General features: G+C 35.4%; 6 protein-coding genes across 9 annotated transcripts; 5 read left to right on the top strand and 1 right to left on the bottom strand.

The window, feature by feature from the left end:
- Nucleotides 1–393: 393 nt before the first annotated feature.
- On the top strand, nucleotides 394–2,796 carry LOC147273882 (PPR containing protein). Of its 3 annotated transcripts, none has more exons than XM_086227555.1 (3): nucleotides 394–947; nucleotides 1,554–1,773; nucleotides 2,294–2,434. In XM_086227555.1, exons 1-3 carry the CDS (start codon nucleotides 576–578, stop codon nucleotides 2,377–2,379), a joined length of 678 nt encoding a protein of 225 aa, XP_086083681.1. In that variant the 5' UTR covers nucleotides 394–575; the 3' UTR covers nucleotides 2,380–2,434. The 3 variants fall into 3 exon arrangements, with proteins under 3 accessions (XP_086083681.1, XP_086083679.1, XP_086083680.1); XM_086227553.1 differs by having other exon boundaries at nucleotides 447–947; nucleotides 2,254–2,796; XM_086227554.1 differs by having other exon boundaries at nucleotides 447–947; nucleotides 1,566–1,773; nucleotides 2,254–2,793.
- A 2,514-nt stretch (nucleotides 2,797–5,310) lies between these two features.
- On the top strand, nucleotides 5,311–6,319 carry LOC147273883 (uncharacterized). The gene is made up of 2 exons (XM_086228054.1): nucleotides 5,311–5,964; nucleotides 6,053–6,319. Exons 1-2 carry the CDS (start codon nucleotides 5,595–5,597, stop codon nucleotides 6,217–6,219), a joined length of 537 nt encoding a protein of 178 aa, XP_086084180.1. The 5' UTR covers nucleotides 5,311–5,594; the 3' UTR covers nucleotides 6,220–6,319.
- A 1,559-nt stretch (nucleotides 6,320–7,878) lies between these two features.
- Nucleotides 7,879–10,941, top strand: LOC147273884 (Cornichon family protein). Its single transcript, XM_086256694.1, has 4 exons — nucleotides 7,879–8,259; nucleotides 9,580–9,761; nucleotides 10,340–10,462; nucleotides 10,563–10,941. The coding sequence occupies exons 1-4, from the start codon at nucleotides 8,188–8,190 to the stop codon at nucleotides 10,594–10,596; spliced, it is 411 nt and encodes a 136-aa protein (XP_086112820.1). The 5' UTR covers nucleotides 7,879–8,187; the 3' UTR covers nucleotides 10,597–10,941.
- A 2,275-nt stretch (nucleotides 10,942–13,216) lies between these two features.
- On the top strand, nucleotides 13,217–14,707 carry LOC147273885 (Nucleotide excision repair, TFIIH, subunit TTDA). Its single transcript, XM_086227999.1, has 3 exons — nucleotides 13,217–13,300; nucleotides 13,730–13,792; nucleotides 14,327–14,707. The coding sequence occupies exons 2-3, from the start codon at nucleotides 13,758–13,760 to the stop codon at nucleotides 14,502–14,504; spliced, it is 213 nt and encodes a 70-aa protein (XP_086084125.1). The 5' UTR covers nucleotides 13,217–13,300; nucleotides 13,730–13,757; the 3' UTR covers nucleotides 14,505–14,707.
- A 1,021-nt stretch (nucleotides 14,708–15,728) lies between these two features.
- On the top strand, nucleotides 15,729–20,207 carry CLP2 (CLP protease proteolytic subunit 2). 2 transcript variants are annotated; one of them, XM_086256636.1, is made up of 9 exons: nucleotides 15,730–15,888; nucleotides 16,005–16,048; nucleotides 16,146–16,218; nucleotides 17,287–17,407; nucleotides 18,461–18,598; nucleotides 18,707–18,823; nucleotides 19,157–19,225; nucleotides 19,328–19,423; nucleotides 19,820–20,207. In XM_086256636.1, the coding sequence occupies exons 1-9, from the start codon at nucleotides 15,812–15,814 to the stop codon at nucleotides 19,955–19,957; spliced, it is 873 nt and encodes a 290-aa protein (XP_086112762.1). In that variant the 5' UTR covers nucleotides 15,730–15,811; the 3' UTR covers nucleotides 19,958–20,207. The 2 variants fall into 2 exon arrangements, with proteins under 2 accessions (XP_086112763.1, XP_086112762.1); XM_086256637.1 differs by lacking the exon at nucleotides 18,461–18,598 and having other exon boundaries at nucleotides 15,729–15,888.
- Nucleotides 20,208–20,545: 338 nt separating this feature from the next.
- Nucleotides 20,546–21,299, bottom strand: LOC147273887 (uncharacterized). The gene has a single exon (XM_086228559.1). It carries the CDS (start codon nucleotides 21,273–21,275, stop codon nucleotides 20,730–20,732), a length of 546 nt encoding a protein of 181 aa, XP_086084685.1. The 5' UTR covers nucleotides 21,276–21,299; the 3' UTR covers nucleotides 20,546–20,729.
- Nucleotides 21,300–21,772: the final 473 nt, after the last annotated feature.

The following is a 21,772-nucleotide window of genomic DNA, read 5'->3' on the forward strand; positions in this document are numbered from 1 at the left end:
GACATTTTATTATTGAGATCATTATTATTGACATCTCGACATTTTAATATTTTGCTTAACTACAAAGTCTACAAGCCCACGTTGTTAAACTCGAGACGCAAAATATTAGTTTGACCTTAATAGCTGCAGTAATTTAATTGAAAAGAAGACCTTTCGAGAGCAGAACCACCATTCCTCGTGCTTCGAGTTTTCAACACACCCACCCCTTCACCGACCAAAAAGAAGAAAAACACCCCATCCCTCATCCCTCATCCCTCATCCCTTCCTTAAATCCCACCCCAATTGAGAGGAGACAGCAGGCAGCACCCAAAGGACATTCTGGACATTTTGCCCTCATACTCATAAAAGCGACCAATCAAAAGTACTGACGTTAACTTCAAAAAAAAAAAAAATCAAAGAAAGAAAAAAAAAAAAGCAGCAGTTATTAAGACTGTGCAGAGCACCCATTTGACCATTTCTGAAGCAAACCAAACCACCAAGTCACCAACTTCCTTTCTCTTTCTTCTTCAACTAAATAAATACAAAGCTTCATACTTTGTATTTTCTCTGTTAATCTCAAACTGCGATTCATTTATATGTCAGAGAGGGGTCTCCGGCGGCGATCTCAGGTGGCCGGATGTGGCCGGAGGATCCGGCCGCCGAACCCTTCATCGCCCTCGCCGCACCGGAAGACCTCACAAGCTCGGCGATCGTCCAGGCAGCAGCAGCAGCACCACCACCACCATTCTCAGTCCAAGCCCATCAAGATTCTCAAGCGATGCTCGTCGGAGCCTGTGCTCAGGTCCGGCGGTAGCGAAATCGGCGACGACGAGGGTAGTCTTTCCTTTCGGGGATTGAGGTCGGCGCCGGAGGAGGAGGGTGTTCTCTTTAGGCCTCAGACTTGTATGGACGTCTTCGCTTCGTCTCCTTCGCTGATGATGACGGCCTTCTCTCCCAAGAATCACGAGGTACTGTCAAAGTTTTTTTTTTTTGGTTATTTATTTATTTATTTGGCCTGGGATTTTGGTTTATTTCTGTTTGGTTTTGTTTTGGGGTTGAATTGTAGGTAGGAGGATTGTTTGGTGCCATTTTGTTTTTTAATATTGGGTTTTTGATTTAAAATATTGGGTGTGTGACGTGTGTCAATTAAATTCTCCTACTGGACACCAGCAGCAGAAAAAGAGAAAAAGAGAAAAAGAAAAAGAAATGGTTATAAACTGGATGATATTTATTGTCTATTTCACTAAATTTTAGAATTTTTTTTTTCTTCAAATTAATGCATAACCAATAATAATACAGGCATTGGCAAACTTTGGCTTGTTGTTAGGGAGCCCACATTTTTTAGGAGTAATGGACCTTTTAATGATTTTCATTTCCTGTTGAGAACTTTGATGCTTGAAAGTTGAAAATCATTCACATGCTTGTATTTAGGCATCAAACTAAAATGAATTCTATTCTATCCTATTCAAAAACTTTAGGCACGACAGGTTTGTGTTATGACTTGACCATGCCTTCTGGGTTACTGGGTACTTCAAATTGAATGGCTTGTATTAAGGAGCTGAGATGTGCAAGAGTTTGCAATGCAGGGGTACAAGAAAGATGCAAAGGTGGTTTTGAATGTGTCAGTTGAAGGGAGTCCAGGACCAGTCAGAGCCATGGTGAAATTGGGATCCACTGTGGAAGAGACTATAAAGCTTGTTGTAGACAAGTATAGCAAAGAAGGGCGCACTCCTAAGCTTGATAAGGATGAGGCATTGTCATTTGAATTACACCAATCCTACTTCAGCCTTCAAAGTAAGTGATCATTCTAAAACTTTTTTTCTGTTCAAATTTGGTGACCTTGTTCTTGGAGTTTCTTTTTGGTGACCAAAAGAACATGTCCCTTAAAATGTGCTAAACATATACACTTCTCCCTAAAACAGAATATGCCAAAAGCCCAACAATTTCCTCTTTTTCATTGAGAACTGTATAATATTGAAAGCCAAACTTACAAGAAATGTGGCACATGGGCAATAGGACAACAATGTCCTTTATTGGGGTTTTTTTTATTTTTAAATATGGTTTTGGTCAATAATCTTGGATTGCTTTATCAGAGAATTTTATCTGGTGAAAATGTATTGTTCAATAATTCATAGTAATCACCACTTACTTGACCACAAGGCAAAAGACACCGTGCTAGCTTACTTATAATAAGGAGTTTACTGAGCAGTGTTTGATTTCGTTCTTTTCTAGCTAGGATTACAATTTGTGTTGATCACCATTATGCTTGAATAGGTTTGGATAAATCAGAATTAATTGGGGATGTTGGTAGCAGAAGCTTCTATCTTCGGAAAAACAGTAGTAATCACAGCAGCAACAATGGAGGAACGACTTCTTTCGGCTCTGATGTCGTACCTGTGAGAGCAAACTCTCCTCCACCAGCTCCACGCCCTGTGTTCTTACTCCCAAATTTTATCGCTCGTAAACTTAGTAAAGTCGTAAGAAGAACGCATAGACTTTGGAGAGTCATAGTCTGCATGCGATGAGAAGATGTACAAAGAACAATTGTTGGAGACTTAGGAGTAACACAAATATTATTCATGTTACTCTAGAGAGAGCCTGTAGATGTGGATGTCCACAGGACCCACATCTATAAACATGAATTATCAACTTACTTGTGCCTTTCTGAATTTGATTTGCCAAATGCTGTAAAGATGACCTATTGCAAGATCATGTGTATTGTAAATGTAAATACCAATTGTTCATATTTGCTTATATATCGAAGAGGGTGTCCCCAAGGGAACTCAAAATTTCATATAACTTTCGGTTGACATTTATTCACTTTTCAAGTGGGAAGCAAGTCCAATGGACATTTTCTGTTGTGATTATTGAGTCATTTTTTCCAAGTAAGATTAACTCCATCTATTCTCACGACTTATATCAAGCCACACCACTCAACAATTTACACAACAAAAAAGAGACGTCAGTCAACCAAGAGAAGCAAAAATTATGGACATAACTAGTAAAATAATCTTTAGATTGGGATGATGTTCTACTACCTCTACTGTTCTACACGTGGTGCCGAAAGAAAGGGGTAAATTTCGTGGTAGTGCTTTCGAGGACAACTTTTTGTTCATGTCTGTATCTTATTCTTGACTTGTTGTGACTATATAACAAATTCATGCATTCTGTCAACCATAAGCCCATCAAGTTCAAATGGCATTAATAATGGAATTTGTCTTTGAATTTTCGAGTTTATGATTAAATTAAAGTTAGGAACCAAAGTTCAAATGGCATTGATGAAATTTAATTATCTTTGAATTTTTTTATTATTGAAATTATCTTTGAATTTTTAGTTGCTGTGAATTTTCATTGTTTAAGGTTTATGTACTTTTTACGTGCACATTATGACAAAAATTGGAAAATTTTAGTGGAGCGGACTGAAGTGAGTAAGGTGAAAAAGTTTGTAAATTTAAGAATTTAAAAGTAAAGTTCACGAACTCAAATAAAACTATCCAATGAAACTCAGAATAAAGTTAGCAAGTTGTTGGTATAATTAAGCTTTATTCATAAAGAAAATCGAATAAAGTTTGCATGAGAAAAGGAGTGGACTGTGGACATATTACAAGATTCTAACACTTGGAGAAATTTTAGGACAATAGTACTCGGCAATGTTTGGCTCCTACTTTGCATATGCAAATCCCATGCTCGGCTAAATCTGTGAAATGAATGTAGATATGCTTTAGGTGTGAAGGTAGGCAATCTAAAATCCAATGCAATACCTTGGCCAAAAAAAAAAAAAAAAAAATTCCAATGCAATACGAAAACCAAGATATGAAGCCAACAAAATGGCATCCATATATGGACACGTCCCTTAAAACAATGACAACAACGTATTTTTCTTGAGTCCCTTCACGTACGACAACTCAGCACTAGTTTGGCAACTCACCTTCTTATTCAGCCTCAACACTCAATTCTATTTGTGGCCCCTCTAATTTCATCCACATTTTACTAGTTTTAATTTTATCTATGTAATTTCTAAATGAACGTAATTCAAACACACATATTTATTTGATGTATATAATATATGACAAGCATGAGTGGAGGTATTTTAGACATTTTAAGTGATGTAACTTTATTTACTTCCACGTGTCCGCATTACATGTTCTTAAATTGTAATTGTTAAAAAACTATTGGAGATAAAATTGAAACTATTGAAATTATAAAAACTTTAGACATACCTAAACCCAAACTGTAGGACCACAAAAGCAATTTGACCAAAAACAATTATCACTGCGCCATTAAATTTGAAACTAAATTACAAAGAACTGATTAAAGTTTTAGGGCTTTTAAAATTCTAACTAAAATTCAATAATATTATAATTATTTTATGTTACATAATATTGGTTTATTAGTTTCTATTTTTTTACACACATATCAGGTGTCGAGTGCTCGACAGCCATTTTCTAGTATTCAGTAGTGCATTTTACTTCTTCCTCAAGCAATGATTTACCTAACATTCAACCTCCATAAATCTCATTTTATACCTTAGGAAAGTATGAGGTGAATACATACCTTATACCTTCAAAAAATAAAAAAATAATATCATATTTATTTTGACAAAACAATGGTCAAAAAGATTTATTTAGAAAAAATAAGAGCTTTATTTAAAAAAAAAAGTTATATAATTTTATTCTAAATAATAAATGTTAGAAAGACTAACTTTAATTTTTTCAAGGCTTATTTACACCATTGCCCCCTGTAAGATACACTTTTTTTCACTTTGCCCCCTGAAACTTAAATCCTCTCAGTTTGCCACCTGAACTTCACAAAGTTGTTACAAAAGACCCTATGCCGTTAACTCTGTCAATTTTTCCGTTAAAATAGCTGACGTGACACCTATATGGCATGAGTGAGACTCTTTTTTAGTTATGTAAAATCCATGTGGACAAAAAAAATAATTTTTAAACTAAAAATAATAAGATCCATGTCAATTTTTTATAATTTTGCTTGTCTACATGGATCTTACATAACTAAAAAAGGGTCTCACTCATGCCATATAGGTGCCATGTCAGCTATTTTAACGGAAAAATTGACAGAGTTAACGGCATAGGGTCTTTTGTAACAACTTTGTGAAGTTCAGGTGGCAAACTGAGAGGATTTAAGTTTCAGGGGGCAAAGTGAAAAAAAGTGTATCTTACAGGGGGCAATAGTGTTAATAAGCCTTTTTTCAAAGCTAAAACTGTAGCCTGTAGGGACCTAATTGAAAAAACAATCAAACTATATAGACCCAAGTAGTCATTTTTTCTTGTATTATCCATTCAGCCATTTGCTTCTCAATCATTTGTAGCGGCATGAAATAGCCTAACCCTTGTAAATAACTTCAAAGTCCAGGGCCCTTTTCAAAATCCGTTACTTCTTGGAAGCTTCGCGGCTCTCTTCTTTTTAACTGTTCCAAATCCAAAACTTTGGACGTAACTCTCTGAATCCATCCACATCTGTCGAAACACTCGAACTCAGCAGAAGCCAGCAGCTCAACTCTGCAACGCATTAACAAAACCCTAACCCTCACAGCCTCACACAAACAATTCAACAAACACCTGCATTGCATTCCTGCGCTTCCCCAACCTCCAACTATGATTCAGCGATCGCAGCTTTACCGGCTAACCGACTTTCCTCCGGCGACGTCGACGCTGAGGGCGCTTCGTACCTTCCCGCCGGAGAGGCACACCAACCTCGTCCGCCGGCCCGGCGGCCTCATCTCCGTCCCCGGGAAGCTTTTTCCTGCGCCGGATCCGTCCCGCAGGATATTGACGAAGCTGCTTCTGAACGTGACGATAGAGCGGAGCTTGGGGCCTGTGCAGGTGGTGATGTCGCCGGAGAACACGGTCGGTGATTTGATAAAGGCGGCCGTGGAGATTTACGTGAGGGAGAAGAGAAGGCCTTTGGTGACGGAGACTGATCCGCACCGTTTTGAGCTTCACTACTCGCAGTTCAGCTTGGAGTGTAAGTACTCGATCATTACGAATCATTAGTCAGTACAAGTATATAAATTGGGCTCAACAAATGTATTACATTGATTAATTGTGTGCAGGTTTGAAGGCAGATAAGAAGTTGATAAAGTTGGGGTCTCGGAATTTCTTCATGTGCTCAAAGCCAGCTGATCATGCCCTCTCTGTCAATCCTTCTTGCTCAGAAGAAGCAAAGAAGGCAACCGATTCTCTATTTCCTTTGACAAAGTTAATGGATTTCTTGCTGTAGCCTTCTTATCATATAAATTAATGAACAATACTTGGGTCACTCCCCAAGGTATCAAGGTCACTTCACCTCCCAAAATTCTGATTTCGACAATGTCAGTGCATAATCGGAACCGTTCATTTTTTAGATAACATATTAAAGATAATCTCTGCAAAAAGTAAAATCAATCGGAAATCGTTTGATTATATAACTGTTGTTAATTAAATAGAAAAAATAGATGGTTTTCAATTAAATAGTGATTTTTTTACTAAACCGTTGATTTTTTCTATTTAATTGACAACAGTTATATAATCAAACGATTTCCGATTGATTTTACTTTTTGCAGATATAATCTTTAATATGTTATCTAAAAAATGAACGGTTCCGATTATGCGCCGACATTACCGAAATTAAAATTTGGGGGGATGAGGTGACCTTGAGGTATCCCTAAGGAGTGACCCAAGTATTGTTCTAAATTAATGTGAAATTGTGCCTGTTTTCTATAATATAATAGTCTTTCTTTATAAAATGAGAGATTAAGGATGTGAGTTTTTTTACTAATTAACTGTCGTCCATAAAATTTGAATTCATAATCTCCTTTCAACAAATGAGAAATTAGATGTCATTCATTAAACTAAATGATTATTAACATTAACGATGTGGGTTCAATGCCAGAATTTTTCATGAATAGTTGATTAATTGTGCTGTTCATATTTAATTGAGGGGTTGTTACATGGAGGTATCCACCTCATTTTCTGCTCTAATAAAGAAGGCCACAGGAGACACTCACAAAGTCACAAGGTGTATGCACACCATACTTCTACATGAACTATGTTGGAACTGTCTCAACTCTCATAAGTGTACCAACTTCTAGAAGTCAAAAGGTTTTTGACCAGTACACCTCCCTTGACGTACCGTTCTTAATTTTCATATTTGTTGCAAGAGATTTCATGGAGAAAGTAGGTGTACATTATTAGTTGATGAATTATGTGTTACCATGCAATGTAGTTGACAGTTGTATATAAAATAAGAATCTTTTTCCAAAATACACATGTTGAGATCTTTTGTAATAAAATTCACTCTACGTAGATACATTAGGAACAAAATCAATGCAAATATGAAGGTGATCAAAATATATGAATAAAGGTGATCGAAAGATGTGGGTCTTTGACAAATGATATTGATTAGAGTCGATAGTTGAACTGAAAATTTGGAACATATGACATATGATCATTATTTGACGTTAAAAAAATACATAATTAATAACGCAACTGAATTACCACATAAATGAAGTAGCTCAGAGATAATCCCTAGAGTCATTGCTAGGTGAAATAAGATTCAAGCAAATCCTAATTAAGTTCAACATGTAGGTTTAAGGACCAACTAATGCTCAAGGTGGGGGTTATGCATGCGAGTTACCAACAAATTAGATTATTATGCTTAAAGACAATGAACATTTAGGAACTTAGGATTGAATGAAGCTAGGGTTAAATAAGAGTTTGTCAAGAATTGAGATTGGATCCAAGGCATCTCAATGAGATGAATTAGACACATTTAGATTTAGGAACATTTGTATATTTTTGCTACAAAAGGAAACTAGGGAGAAGCCCGCCCTCACATCCATGGTCCATAATTAAAAACCAAACATGTGGGACAAGTGGAGATTATCGCGGTTGGGTTTATAAAACAAAGGTAAAAATACCGCAATCACTCATTCTCGGCGCACCGCGTTAGCTGACTTGACTTACCGTCCTCGATTCTCTCCGATTATCCAAGAAGACCCCAAAAAAAAAAAAAAAAAAGCTCTGCTTTTCCGATCCTTGCCGTGTAGCCGCAGCAAAAGAGCTAAAGAGACCCAGCTGCCCAGCCGCGCCAATTGCGCACCAGGCGCCTCTGTTAGCACATCTCACACCGGGGCTGCTGTCGTGCGCACTTAACATCGGAGAGAGAGAGAGAGAGAGTTTGGAATAAGAGGAAGAGGAGGAAGAGCATATGGGGGATCTCTACGTTTGGCTTGTTTCCTTCTTCTTCCTCATCGCCTTACTTGCCCTTGTTGTTTTCCAGGTCAATCCCTAAAACCCCTTTCAATTTTATTTCAAATTATTATCAGCTCATTCTCAATTTCAATTTTGTTCCTAAAAAAAAAAAAAAAAATTACTTCTTGCTCACCCAAATGGTACTTTTAGCTTCGAGGGTCTCTCTATGGGTTTTTTTTACTATAATTTTTATGTTGGTGATAGAAAAATGAAGAAATTAGGTACTTTACTGGCAAATATTGATAGAAAACATAGTGTGAAAGTATGGCTCTTACCTCTCTGTCTATGATTATTGGGCGTTATTTTTTCTTGATTTGAAATAGCTTAATTTTATCTGCATCGTCATGTATTTTTTTTTTTTTGGGTTTTCCCCTTGGAGTAAGTTGTATATGTGTGTGTGTTTTTTTTTGTGATATAGCATATTGGTTTCTCTGCAAATTTAAAGCTCAACCGTGGATTACTATGGCTTATCGCTTAACTAGATTGCTTAACTTGATATGATATGAATGCATTTGTTCCTTCTATAGGCTTCAAACTCTCTCTTGCAGGCATACAGCTACTTATATTCTAGATGCTTAGGAGTATTATGTTTTTGTTGGGTTGCTTACTTCTTTCATAAAAGGGTTCAGTTGGCTTGTCTCCTAGTTTCTTTTGCTTTCTTATGTTTGTCGGAATGGAGTTTTCCTAGATGCATGGACATTTACTTAGATGTTTTCTCAAGAAAAAGATTGGAGTTGTTTTCCAACCCCTGTGTTATCATAGACCAATGTATCATCAAGAAGGAGTTTTATTGGAAGAATTTCCTGACATCTACCGAATAGTAGAACTATTTGTCAAAAGAAATTTGTTTTAGCAGAAAAAGTTTCTATTTTCTGTTAAAAAAATAATAGAGACATCTTTGATTGAATTTCATATTCCTTATGTGAAATGTGGAACCTGGAGTTTGTGGTTGTTACCTTTTACCTTGGTATCATTAATTTAGGATTTTCTTGTGTTGCCTTCATTTTTCTTCAGTTTTGTTAGACTTGGATTGGCCACCCCCTTGCTGCTATGTGCTAAATTGCAAGGTAGCTTGTTGAGCTTCGTAAGCACGAAATAATCTTTTATTGGGTGATGGTAATGCTCATGACACCAATAGTAACTGTTTTAATGTGGAAATGGCTGGTGTTAAGATTATGTTAGGACATAGATGTAACTATATATGATAGGGAACATGTTTTGTGAACTACCTTGATATGATTGATCGTGTATAATGCTATAGCATCTGAGTTGGAACAATGTTATTGCTACACTCTTACTTTTTAAGGGATATGAAAAAGGAAATTTAACACTTCTAAAATTGGTGCAGCTGATGTGTCTTGCGGATCTAGAGTTTGATTATATCAACCCTTATGACTCTTCAACTCGGATAAACAGAGTGATTTTGCCCGAGTATATCACAGAAGGAGTTTTATGTGTCTTCTTTCTTCTAACTAGGCATTGGTTTATGTCACTGTTGTGTGGTCCATACCTCTATTATAATGTGAAACTGTAAGTTCTCTTGCATCCATATAATATTGATGCATTCCATTATGATTACTTTGAACTTTGAAGAAAAAGAAGGAAAAAATGATGAGGTGGGTAATAATGGGTACTAAGCCAAGCTAGGATTATCAAAATCAAGAAATCTGCAAAGATAAGAGTAGAGAAGAAATCAAAGAAAGAGGGAAATGATTCTTGAGATGGACAACATAAATACTCAGATTATAGAGTTAAGTGGGGTCGGGGGAAGGAGAGATGAAGAGCTCTATGATAAATTTAAAATTTTTTAAACGTATAATCTGTGCTACATTATTAATGTATAATATTTTGTTCAGATAAGTATTAGAACACTGCTCCAAGGCTTCAGACACTATCACTGATTTTTGGATGTATATGGAAATGGTGTAGGTTTCACACAAGCTGATTGACTTAAATCCTAGTGCCATCATAATATAATGATATTGCCATAATTTCTAGACGAATTTATGGTTTAGTGCAGTAATCATGTCTTGGTGTTGTGAGATACTGAATGCGCTATCTGTTAAGTTTTATGATCTAAGTGTCTGCTTCTCTTTTCTTTCGATTAGGTATATGAGAAAGCAGCACCTGGTAGATGTTACTGAGATATTCAATATGCTCCACAAAGAAAAGAAGCAACGACTCTTCAAACTCTTCTATCTTGTTTGCCTCCTCTTTCTCTCGATATTCTGGTATTATGGCTAAGAAAGTTGCATGTCTTCTTTGAAATATTCTTTTTCTGCATGTTCAGTACTCCATAGTTACAATCTTTTACTCGCATATTTGTTGTAGGATGATTCTAACTGCATTGGAAGACCATGAGTAATGGGGACAATTGCTGCCTCAACAGAGTGTTTACTGGGGTGATTGCCACTAAATTACTGCTCCTTTTCAACATTTGTTCCTTTACAACTGATGAAATTGTGGGAGTTCGATCGAAGGTTGTATGATTGTGGGATAGTATAGTTCCTGTGACATTTTTTTACGACTCTTTTGTTGTAGCTGTAGTTTGAGGGATTTAGGGTTGTGTTTTCTTAGGTTGGCAGGTTCAAGCAATCTAAATTTGTGGGATAATTTATTAATTCAGGCATTTAGCTGTCTCAAATATAGTTTGGTATTTCCACTTATGCTTAAACTGAGTGTATTCAAGCTGGTGCCTTGATTTATCTTAGCCGAGCTTTACTGCTTACCAATAGGTGTTTGATAGGAAAGTTGGTTTCTATTTGGGTTCCTAATTTCCTCCATAATTTCATGATGTAAATTTTCAAATCTACCGCATAGCCAGAGTCACTTTCTAAATTTATTATGAAGATCACATTCACTTTTTAAAACAAACAATTATCAATGTTGCAATTAGTTAAGATTATAGTTTGGACTATTTAGAAAGGAAAATGCTACTTATCCTAACTTCTTTTTTCTGGCTTATATGGTGCATTGTATGCACTACATCATTAGACAACATATAAAACCTAATTTGAGGATGTTATATAAGTTGTATATTAAAAAGGCTTTTTATCAAATAGTCTCTCAATTTTCACCCAAATATCAATTTGGTCCTTAAATTGCATTTTCACTTAATGTGGTTTTTCATCTTTACTACTGCAAATTAATGTTATTTTTTCGTTATATTCAGTTTGAATTTCCGTAAAAAATTATCATATGCAGTACATGTGACCTTTTTTTATGGGAAAAAGGGTTTTCACATGTCTCATAACTATCCAAAAAAACCCTACAAATTTTTTGTCACTCTTTAATTTTAAGTTTACCCTTGAAAAATACTAAAGAGATTAAAAAAGATAAAAGTAAAAAAAATCATCAACCCGAGTCTTAACACATTCAGAGAAGGTGTGTTAAGACATTTTGACCAATGAAAAAAGGTTTCATTTAATGTACGTGACCATTTTTTACAGATATTCAAAATGAATTGAATGGAAAGGTAACATTGATGTACGATAGTAAATATAGAGGATTATATTGAGTGAATGCACTTTAAGGACCAAATTCATATTTCGGTCAAAGTTGATAGACTATTTACCATAAAAAGCCTTTTAAAAAATAACATACTTCCACACCTACAACTATGCAACTATGTATTTATCGCAAGTGTTATTTGCACTCTCGAAACTAGTGCTATTTTTTTTTAACAATGTTAGAGAGGTTTCTTGGTCAAATCTTTCTTGTTATAAAAAAGAGTTAATTACACTTACACTCCCTGAGGTTTATCGTCTTTTCACATATACCCCATGAAGTTTCAAAAATTATACATACACCCCTTGAAGTTTCAAAACTATTGCATATAACCTTCTTCAAAAGAAAAAAAAAATAAAAAAAATAAAAAAATTTGTATTGAGGTTGGACCTTACACCTTAAGTAATCTTATTAGACCATTTTACCCCTTAGCATGCTTTTTTGCATAATTTCTTATCATTTTTCATCTCATATAGGGAGTTATATGCAATAGTTTTGAAACTCAAGAGGTATTTGTAATTATTAAAACCTCATGGGGTATATGTGAAAAAACGATAAACCTCATGTAGTGTAAGTATAATTAAGGCATAAATTCAATTTAGACACATAACTATACAAGCTATTTCAACGGAGTCCATGAACTTTAAAATATTTCAAATATACACCTGATCTATTATTTAAATTGAAAAATGAATTTCTGTCTATTGATTCGTTGAGAGATAAGTTAAATGACAGCTTGGCTTTTACTGACCGGGATTACTTGACGACATGGCGCTATCTCAGCAAGCATTTCCCGCCAAATGAGCTACATAGGCCCACAATTTAATAATAATAGAGATAGTGAGAGTTTGTGAGCCCGTGTCAGGGGTTAGGTGGACCCGTGTCGCTCATTTCCCGCCAAATAAGCGACACAGGTCTACCTAACCCCTGACACGGGTCCATAAACTCATCATATCTTTCTCGCTCGTTGAACACAAGTGAGAGATTTATATTCGAATTTGGGGGAAAACGTGATGTTTTTTGGAGACTAAATGGTCAGGAGAGCGTTCGACAAGCGGGAATGAGGTGATGAGTGTGTGGGCCTGTGTCAAGTGAACATGTGTTGCTCATTTGGCGGGAAATGTATGCTGAGTTGGTGCCACGTCGCCAATTAATTCCCATTAGCAAAAGCCAAGCTGAGATTTAACTGATCTCTCAATAAATTGATGGACGGAATTTCACTTTTCAATTTACATAATAAATCAGGTGTATATTTGAAATATTTGAAAATTCGTGGACCCCGTTGAAATAGCATATATAGTTATGTGTCTAAATTGAATTTATGCCTATAATTAACTCTATAAAAAGTGAAAAAAAAAAAAAAAATTCAAATGCCCCCTCTTTTAAATAAAAAAATAAAAAAGATCTTACTAATAAAAGTTTGCCTGACCCTGACCCGGCCCGGTCCATTTTACGGGAAGACGCCCCAATAAAAGTGCCACATTAGTACATTACACTGATACACTCTGAGACGACCAACCGAAACCCCTGGGAAAGACGAAAGCTCCAACGGCCTCTGAAAGGTAATGTTAATATCTTGAACTTCAAAATTTGATCTTTTTTGTTTTTTAATGCAACGTTGCTTCGCTATGATATGCTTTTCGTCTCTACTATCACCTGTTTTGGCAATTTAAATAATTTCTAATTAATTTTGTTGGTTTTATGGTTTTTGGGACTTTGGGATTACCTGAAAGAGCTTTGAATCGCTCTTTTTCTTTGGGTGTGTAATTGGGTTTGGTTCTTCTACTGAATGGATTTATGGGTTTCGCGCTTTTTTGCGTTTCTTTTGGTTTTTAGATGTGGCGAGTTGTTGAATGCGGTGTATTGGGCTGATATGCTGCTCTCTCTCTCTCTCTCTCTCTCTCTCTCTCCTATTTCAAGATTTAAGATAATTATAATCGAATTATGCTGCTCTCATCTCTTGTTTTTTGTTGTTGTTGTTGTTGCTGCAGTTTAGAATTTTGAGGTTGCTGATAAATTATGGTAAACGCCACTAAAGGACTATTCATTTCTTGGTAAGTTACTTGTACCAGTTATTTCTTGTGTTTGTGCTCTTAATTTTACGAAATCAAGGATGGTTTTCGAGGACATTAGCTTCTGGTTCCTCGTTCTAGAAAACTATTTCAATGTACGTAATAATGAAATTATGAGAAGTTTAGCATTTTGCATTGCTTAAAATTGTCGTCATGGGTTGACAGTTGATGTTTTTTCCTTTGGAGTTAGTTTGCACCGTTTTTCTGTTGGTAGTTCCAATGGGGAGAGAGGGGTATGGTCATCACTATAATGCTGCTTTTGAGTTGAAAGTGAGGGTTTGGTTTTAAAGCTTCTGGTTTGTGTACATTCTATGATATAAATAGCAATCCACAAATAGCTTTTGATTTATCCAGTTAGGTTGTGGCTTGCATGGAGTTCTAGTTTCTTACTATAAGGTTTTCATTGCCTGTTAATCCAGCAGTTGGGTTCATACTAAAAATGTAGTTTGAGTTACTTCTTCTCCTTGCCAAGATCTCTTCTTTGTCTCTGAAAACATTTGTGTTTCTCTTGTGCAGTGACATACCTATGGCGCAATTCATCATCAATTACAATAATATGCTGCCAGCATCGCAGAAATTCATAATACATGTCTTGGATAGTACTCACCTTTTTGTGCAGCATTATGCGGCTGAGATGATAAGATGTGCAATTGCAGAATTTAGAGACCAGAATTCTTATGAGAAGCCTACTTGAATCTTTTAGAGACCAAATGTGTGCATTGTATCTTGGTTTCTTTGTCAATCTGTCGAAAACTGTCTTTCATTTCTTTGTGAACCGTACTTAAATTACAGCTCCCTATATGAGTAAGCTATTACCTAGTGGCTGGAACAAATTGAAGTGTATTTGTGCTGCATAATGCTATTAAATGTCCTTGAAGTGAGCATGTTTTGGTGTTATTCTTAAGTGGGCATGGAACATTTTGAATTTGTGTTGATTATCTGATTATGTTGTCTTTAGCAATTGCTTCTGCTTAGCAATACCCATATCAATGATGGGTGCCTTTAGCAATTGCTGGTTCTGATTCAGCCATATGTGGCATCTAAAATGGTTGGGTAGCAAAGCACAAGTGTCTCTCTTTAGCAATTGCTTGTTCTGGTTCAGCCGTATCACATGTGGCATCTATAAATAGTAGGGGAAGCAAAGCCTGAGGCACCTAAGAATAACCTACACAGACGTGCTCATTTGGGGTATTTAAATTGTCCCCTCAAAAGGGATTTAAATTGATGGACAAGTGAGGAAATGTGTATTCAGGAGTTGGATTTTGAAATATCTTCTCTTTGAAACAAGGGGCGCTTATGGTTCTGTAGGTGCTTGAAACATTTTTGTTTTCTCCATATTACTATATATCTCTGGAGTCAATAATTTTATATGAAGAATTACTGAACTCAATCACTTGCTGCCGTTACTTTTTGGTTTTCTGATGAGCATGAATCTCCCATACGTATAGACTTTGCACATGAACATCTACAAGCCATGCTTACAAAAGGTAAAAACACACAAAAATAAGGATTCCCAACACGTCACATCATATTTTACAAAAAAAAAAACTTGAATTACAAAAGCTTGAACCTTAATAATTAATATATTGACAAATGGATTGGTTTTAGAGAACACTGTTGGCTGTGAGTCTCTTCTAAGACAATCACAGGCTTGAATACATGAATTTTATATTTTACTATATGGATTTTGTACTCTTTTTATTAAGAAAATCCCAATTCCCAATTGAATTAAGCCAAATTAGCCAATAGTAATGTATTTTTTTTAATAGCTTTAATGAATTTGTTCAACAATTAGACAAAATGTAAACGGAAGTATGGAACATCCGAACATGCCCTTTTCAAATAGGAACTTCTTTACCGGGTCGGATCTTCCATCAAATGACAGTTTAGATCAGTTTACAAACATAAGCTACAATAGTGCCGGGTCTATCTGATCCTTCCTCTTCGGTCTCTTCATTCTCTATCCCAAAATCCCAACTCTCTCTCTCGCTGTTTGTGAAAATGGCTGTCTCTTTTCACACAACCACTTCTACTCCAAGCCTTCAGCCCCGAGCTAGACTCTCTCACCCTCCTCCCAGGTTCTCTCTCTCACATGGGTTTTGGTGTCTTTTTTTTTGTTCATTGTTTTTAATAAAAAAAAAAAAAAAAGAGATTTTTCTTTTTTTCATTATAATCAATAATCTGTGTTCGACAGTTGTGCAACAAAGCATTATTCAGGATTGAAGCTTCAAAATTTAGGTATCCTCTTGCCCCATTCCTTGATATAAGCTAATTTTGGTCTTCTTTTCCATGATGTAATCATTTTTTAATTTGCTTTTCTTTTAACAAAAATTAGGTACTTTTGGAGCTAAAAATCCCAACTTGACGGTTGAGTTCTACAGCAAAGTTAATAAGAGCCTTCAACCCAGGTAACAAAATTATGCGCTTGTATACATTTGCTTTATCCTTCTGCAATTTGATGGTTGGGTGCAAAAATTAGCGTGTATTATATATATGGGTGGTGCTCAGTTAAGAGCATCAGCAGGGATTTAATTATCTTAGTGGAGCTTAGAGAATTCTGATTCTTTAAACTCCATTGTGATGTTTGAATGAGTTCCTTGTTTATTCTCTTTTTGAATATTGGGCTATGCAGCAACAATGAGGTTGGTTTGTTTATCTCTTGTTGTCTAACATATAGGAGTCTTAAGTCATAAGTTCATAACAAGACACTCAAAGATTGTGCATGTTAAACATGTTTTCTTTGTTTCATCAATAAAATGTTTATTGACTATCGCTGAGTGATTGCAAAGATGTGGTGATTTGACCAAAAAGATGTGGGTGATTATAGCCTACAATCACATGTTTAAAAATGATGCTTGCATGTAGGTCTGTGTCATAAAGTTGTAATTGACTGTTTTATGTGTTTCTTGTTTCTTGACATGCAATCTATGATGTTTTAGCTATGAGGCCTTCCAAATGTGTGTATAGCCAATGTGCATGTATATGTGGTGTTAAAGCTACATTTTGCACATTTTAGATATCCCTTTTTTTTTTTTTTTTTTCTGAATTAAGTAGATGCATGTATACTGTTGTTATTTGCTGTCATTTACTCTAACTGCCCGCCTTAGAGATGGAAAGCTAAAATTCATATTTTAGGAGTGTAACTTGTTTTCATTACTTGGTTAGTGTGCCCAGTTCTGTTGTCAGGTTAACATATCTCTTGACAAGTTCTATCATCAATTCAATTCCCCGTTAATGGGGAAGCTCATTATTGTGATTCCTTTTGATTACTTCTGCAGTAGGTATTGTTCTTTGACTAACACTTTAGTCTACCATTTTTCAAGAAAATAAATATGCTCAATTAGTTTTGGTTTTTTTGAAACACAAAAGAATAAGTTACAAGTTTGCAAGCTAACTTTTTTCTCTGAGAATTGTTTAAATTGCTAAACCAGTTTGTTAAAGCATGGATGATGCATCTCTTTATTTGCACTTTTCAGGACACAAAACCATAGACCATCACGAGCACAAGTTGGAATGATGCCTATAGGGACACCAAAGGTGCCCTATAGAACTCCTGGTGAGGGAACTTGGCAATGGGTTGATTTGTGGAATGCTCTGGTAAGTCATTACAGTTATTTCCATATCAAATGAACAAGCAGTTTATTGACCTAGAAGGTTAGAGCATGTGCAATGGTTAAGGTCAATAGGCAATTTAATACAAGCCTATTGACCTCCTTTTTTAATTATTGACTTGAGACAAGTCTGTTTTGTTGCAATGGTTCAAATCAATAGCACAATTCAATAGCTATATATTTTTTAATATTTTTCGTATATTCTCTTACAAATTAAAATTTATAAATTTATTTATTTTGAAAATTATACCAAAATGATCTCAATGAGATCTTTAAAATGAGCCCAATATTTAATATTTTTCAATAATCTAAATTAATACCCAAATTTAAATTTCCCTATTTTAGATTTTAAACTATAAAATATTAACCCTTTTAATAAAAAACCATAATTCATATAATAAAACATTGATACATTAATTCATATAATAAAACCATAATTCGTGGCAAAAAAAAAACATTGATACACCAAGCCACATGACACAATCTCTCTCCTCCTTTCACTTTTTCCCATGGTGAGTCCCTCCACTTTTGTGGTGCAATTCTAAATCAATTGGCATTTGGCAAGTCAAATTTTTGACCTATCATTTGCCATTTCAATTCATCTATTGCCATTTGACACCCCATTGCAAATCATTTTTGTTTCAAATTGTCAATAGATGCCAATTGATCACCATTGCACGTGCTCTTATAGTTACGAGTTATTAGCATAACTATGAGACACCTTTTGTTTCATCTATCACCGCTGACGAGGCTTGCAGCCTACTCAAGTGGATTATTTGAACCATATTTCCCTTTATATCGCTGTTGATTTTTTTTTTTGTCCAAATATATGAAATAATGGTATGGATTTAATCTATGTTTTCTATTGATAATTCCAAAATCTTCCTTGAACTTATCTTGATAGGTTGATTAAAAAAAGTAGATTAAATAACATCTACGCCAGGAATTCTGTGTGGATTTCAACTTCCTTATTGAGTTTTTACTGGGACTTCATTATGTTGTGTTTCTCTAAGAAATCTTCTGTTTTCTGGGAATGTAGTACCGAGAACGTGTTATCTTCATTGGGCAAAATATAGATGAAGAGTTTAGCAATCAAATTCTGGCAACAATGCTGTACCTTGACACTATTGATTCTTCCAAAATGCTTTATATGTACATCAATGGTCCTGGTGGAGATGTGAGCTATCAGATTTTCATGATGAAATTGTTTTACTTTTTTTTTTTTTTTTTTGTATATATATTCTAGTTCCATGTGCCATGTATCTAAAACTTGCACCATTTGCAGCTTACTCCGAGCATGGCTATCTATGATACTATGCAGAGCTTAAAGAGTCCTGTTGGCACCCACTGTGTGGGCTATGCCTATAATTTAGCAGCCTTTCTTCTTGCAGCTGGAGAAAAGGTAATAGTTCTTTTCCTTTCTGGACGTAGGTTGATAAGATCCTTAATAATAATGCTCATGGGAGGGGGGGTACAAATAAATGGGGGAATTAGATATGAAGTGACGAGTTTGACAAATTTTTTAAGAAAATGGCTGACGGTGGCCTTTCCTCTCTCAGTTTCAATGCTATCTGAACTTTTCCTTTCAGACATGCTGTTTAGGAATCCTTGTGCATTAATGAATTGATGGATTTATCTTCATGTTCTATGTGACTTAAAAAAATTGTTTTCATCTATTTATAAGATAGCTGAACTCTAAAATTCAACCTCTTTTGTAATTTTCTGTTTTGCTTAGGGTAATCGATTTGCAATGCCACTATCAAGAATTGCGCTACAGTCTCCTGCCGGGGCTGCTCGTGGTCAGGTATTGCTGTCATGCCATAAAAAGCTGCCACATAGATACCTTTCAAGTTTGTAGAATTTTGTTCCTTGCAGTGTTGATGAATATTTAAAAATTTTGTGGCAGGCCGATGACATACAGAATGAAGCAAATGAACTTCTCAGAATCAGAGATTACCTTTTTACTGAATTGGCTGAGAAAACAGGCCAGCCAGTTGAAAAGGTTAGCTAGTTTGACAAGTAAAAACCTATAATCGCGTTTGGGTTAATTGGTTTAATTACCTCATTAAGAATTTTTACTAATTTGTTTCAGTAAGGGCTGCAAACAAACTTGAGCTATTGCGATTTGCAACATTAAGCATTATTACTTATTGTCTCTTATTATGAAATTCTCTTTTTTCTTTGATCTGATTATTTTAAAGTTCATTGACCAAGTTTAGATATGACCTAAACAAAAGATACCAATGTGAATCTTGTGTTCAAAATTTTTGAGGCCTATGTGAATCTTCATTGACCTTTCAAACTGTATTGCAAATTTTTATTTATCTTATTGTTTCCTTGAGATGGTAGCAACTTATCAAGATAGTATGAATGATCATTCTGAAATGCGTACATGCAGATTAACAAAGACTTAAGTCGGATGAAGCGCTTTAATGCAATGGAAGCTCTTGAATATGGGCTCATCGATCGTGTAGTTAGGCCGCCTCGTATTAAGGCTGATGCACCTCGCAAGGATGCAGGAACAGGTCTTGGTTAGTACAAATGTTGCTTACTGGCCAAATTGTGTGATGGCAGCTATAGGATTCAATATGTTTCTGAAGTTCTTCTCTTTTATGCTTGTGTAATTTTCTTTAGTCAGAATTGTTGCATAGAAAATTGTTTCTTTTGATCTTTTGAAGGAGGCCACACATAAAGGCTTTTGGAAAGTATTATTTTCTCAAAACAAGGTGCTATATCATTTATACTTACACAGCACATTGATCTATCTAGGGATTTGATTCGTATCATGGCAGAGTCCGATAATTAAGTCGGTGGTGTGCCATATAGCCTATTAGGGTTTTTTGTTCATTGGTTGTCTTTGCTCTCCTTTTTCATTGACTATCTAATGAGGGCCTGTGACCGTATTTGTGATTAGCAAAACCAGATCACTATTATATCATACAGATGGAACTAAATTTCCTGCAGTATCATTTGCAAAGATTCTCAACCAAAAAGGGCATTATAAGGTAAAGAGCAATTTAGAAAACAGTTAACAGTATTGAAGATAATAAAATTTTAAGTTTCACGTTGTATATTTCACTCGAGAGAAGAGGAATTCAAGGGGGACAAAATGATAAAAGTTTATCTATTACTTTCTTGTATTTTGCTACATACATGGCGAAATGAGAGAAGTAGAGAGAGAAAACTACAATTTTGGTGATTTTTATTTGTAAGAGCTAATTTGTTCTTCAAATTTCATCTATGTTGTGGAGAAAAATTGAGGGTAATCTATGTTCAACTGCAAAGAAGAATAGCAAGGTTGTAATACTTCACAAGTAACTAAATTGAAAGTGATTGCAGAGACTATCCATTAACCTCTCTTCCCTCCATGCTTTGTTAACCTTATCAATGAAGTCTTCAATTCTTTTCTCCAAACTATTATCATAATCATCCATGTCATCCCAACCAATCTCATCATCGCTACCATTATCGTCATCATCTTCAAGGTAACCATCAGAATCAGAATCATAATCTTCATCTTCACTTTCATCATTGGCATCATCAACATCCTCTCTACCATTGTCATAACCATCCGTATTCTTTGTAACCTCAACATCAACAGCTGCATTTTCTGCTGGTTCATATGGATGATATAGGAAAGGAAAAATGCTATCAACTTCCTCCGAAGGTGGCCTATGATCTCCAACAATGATGGCAAAGATTATGATGTTAAACAGTGAAAACACAAACAGAGGATTGGATGAGAATTGAAGATTGCCTTGTCTGGAAATTGATTGTAACAAAGAGTTCAGGACAAGAATAACAGCTAGGAACAGCAATACAAAAACAGGGCTTGGTACTCCAACTATCCTCATGCCCAGGTATATATACAAACAGGTGCGGGTGGTGATAGTTTAATTTTGAGATCTCCTTGAAGTACTATATGCAATTTATAGAACTGTTTGGGTCAATCAATTTGGTAAATGTGGTTTTCCTGGAAAAGTTTGATAGAGTATATTATTTGTATACTCTAATTTAACCATATTGTTAAGTGATGGAAACTTCCAAGCATATATTAACTACAATTTTTCTGGGTTTCTTGCTCAGAAAAGATGAGGATGAAGCCTCCTTTAAATGGGTTCCCTTAGAACCCACCTAAAAGACAATCCAAGTCTAAATTCACCAATTTCACAATTATGTGCAATTTGGGCAACTCCAAACCAATCAAGACAGTACAAAATTGAACTGTGGGTCAGGCTAACTTAAGTCAATGTGATCATTAACTTAACATATTTAATTAATATCTTAATAACTATACAATTTTGGTTAATCTTAAGACTGAAGTAATGGGTCACTGTCAGGGTTGATGAAT

The sequence above is a fragment of the Dryas octopetala genome, chromosome 9 (assembly GCF_963921425.1).
Source record: "Dryas octopetala chromosome 9, drDryOcto1.1, whole genome shotgun sequence".
NCBI classification, from domain to species: Eukaryota; Viridiplantae; Streptophyta; class Magnoliopsida; order Rosales; family Rosaceae; genus Dryas; species Dryas octopetala.

Bases quoted from the DNA above. Each gene is read 5' to 3' on its own strand.
- LOC147273882 (XM_086227553.1), top strand. From the start codon at position 576: ATGTCAGAGAGGGGTCTCCGGCGGCGATCTCAGGTGGCCGGATGTGGC. The intron at 948-1,553 runs GTACTGTCAAAG...GATGTGCAAGAG, and splicing joins TCTCTCCCAAGAATCACGAG to TTTGCAATGCAGGGGTACAA. The intron at 1,774-2,253 runs GTAAGTGATCAT...ATGCTTGAATAG, and splicing joins ATCCTACTTCAGCCTTCAAA to GTTTGGATAAATCAGAATTA.
- LOC147273883 (XM_086228054.1), top strand. From the start codon at position 5,595: ATGATTCAGCGATCGCAGCTTTACCGGCTAACCGACTTTCCTCCGGCG. The intron at 5,965-6,052 runs GTAAGTACTCGA...AATTGTGTGCAG, and splicing joins CTCGCAGTTCAGCTTGGAGT to GTTTGAAGGCAGATAAGAAG.
- LOC147273884 (XM_086256694.1), top strand. From the start codon at position 8,188: ATGGGGGATCTCTACGTTTGGCTTGTTTCCTTCTTCTTCCTCATCGCC. The intron at 9,762-10,339 runs GTAAGTTCTCTT...TCTTTCGATTAG, and splicing joins CTCTATTATAATGTGAAACT to GTATATGAGAAAGCAGCACC. The intron at 10,463-10,562 runs GTATTATGGCTA...TATTTGTTGTAG, and splicing joins CTCTTTCTCTCGATATTCTG to GATGATTCTAACTGCATTGG.
- LOC147273885 (XM_086227999.1), top strand. From the start codon at position 13,758: ATGGTAAACGCCACTAAAGGACTATTCATTTCTTG. The intron at 13,793-14,326 runs GTAAGTTACTTG...TCTCTTGTGCAG, and splicing joins AAAGGACTATTCATTTCTTG to TGACATACCTATGGCGCAAT.
- CLP2 (XM_086256636.1), top strand. From the start codon at position 15,812: ATGGCTGTCTCTTTTCACACAACCACTTCTACTCCAAGCCTTCAGCCC. The intron at 16,219-17,286 runs GTAACAAAATTA...TGCACTTTTCAG, and splicing joins AATAAGAGCCTTCAACCCAG to GACACAAAACCATAGACCAT. The intron at 18,824-19,156 runs GTAATAGTTCTT...TGTTTTGCTTAG, and splicing joins TTCTTGCAGCTGGAGAAAAG to GGTAATCGATTTGCAATGCC.
- LOC147273887 (XM_086228559.1), bottom strand. From the start codon at position 21,275: ATGAGGATAGTTGGAGTACCAAGCCCTGTTTTTGTATTGCTGTTCCTA.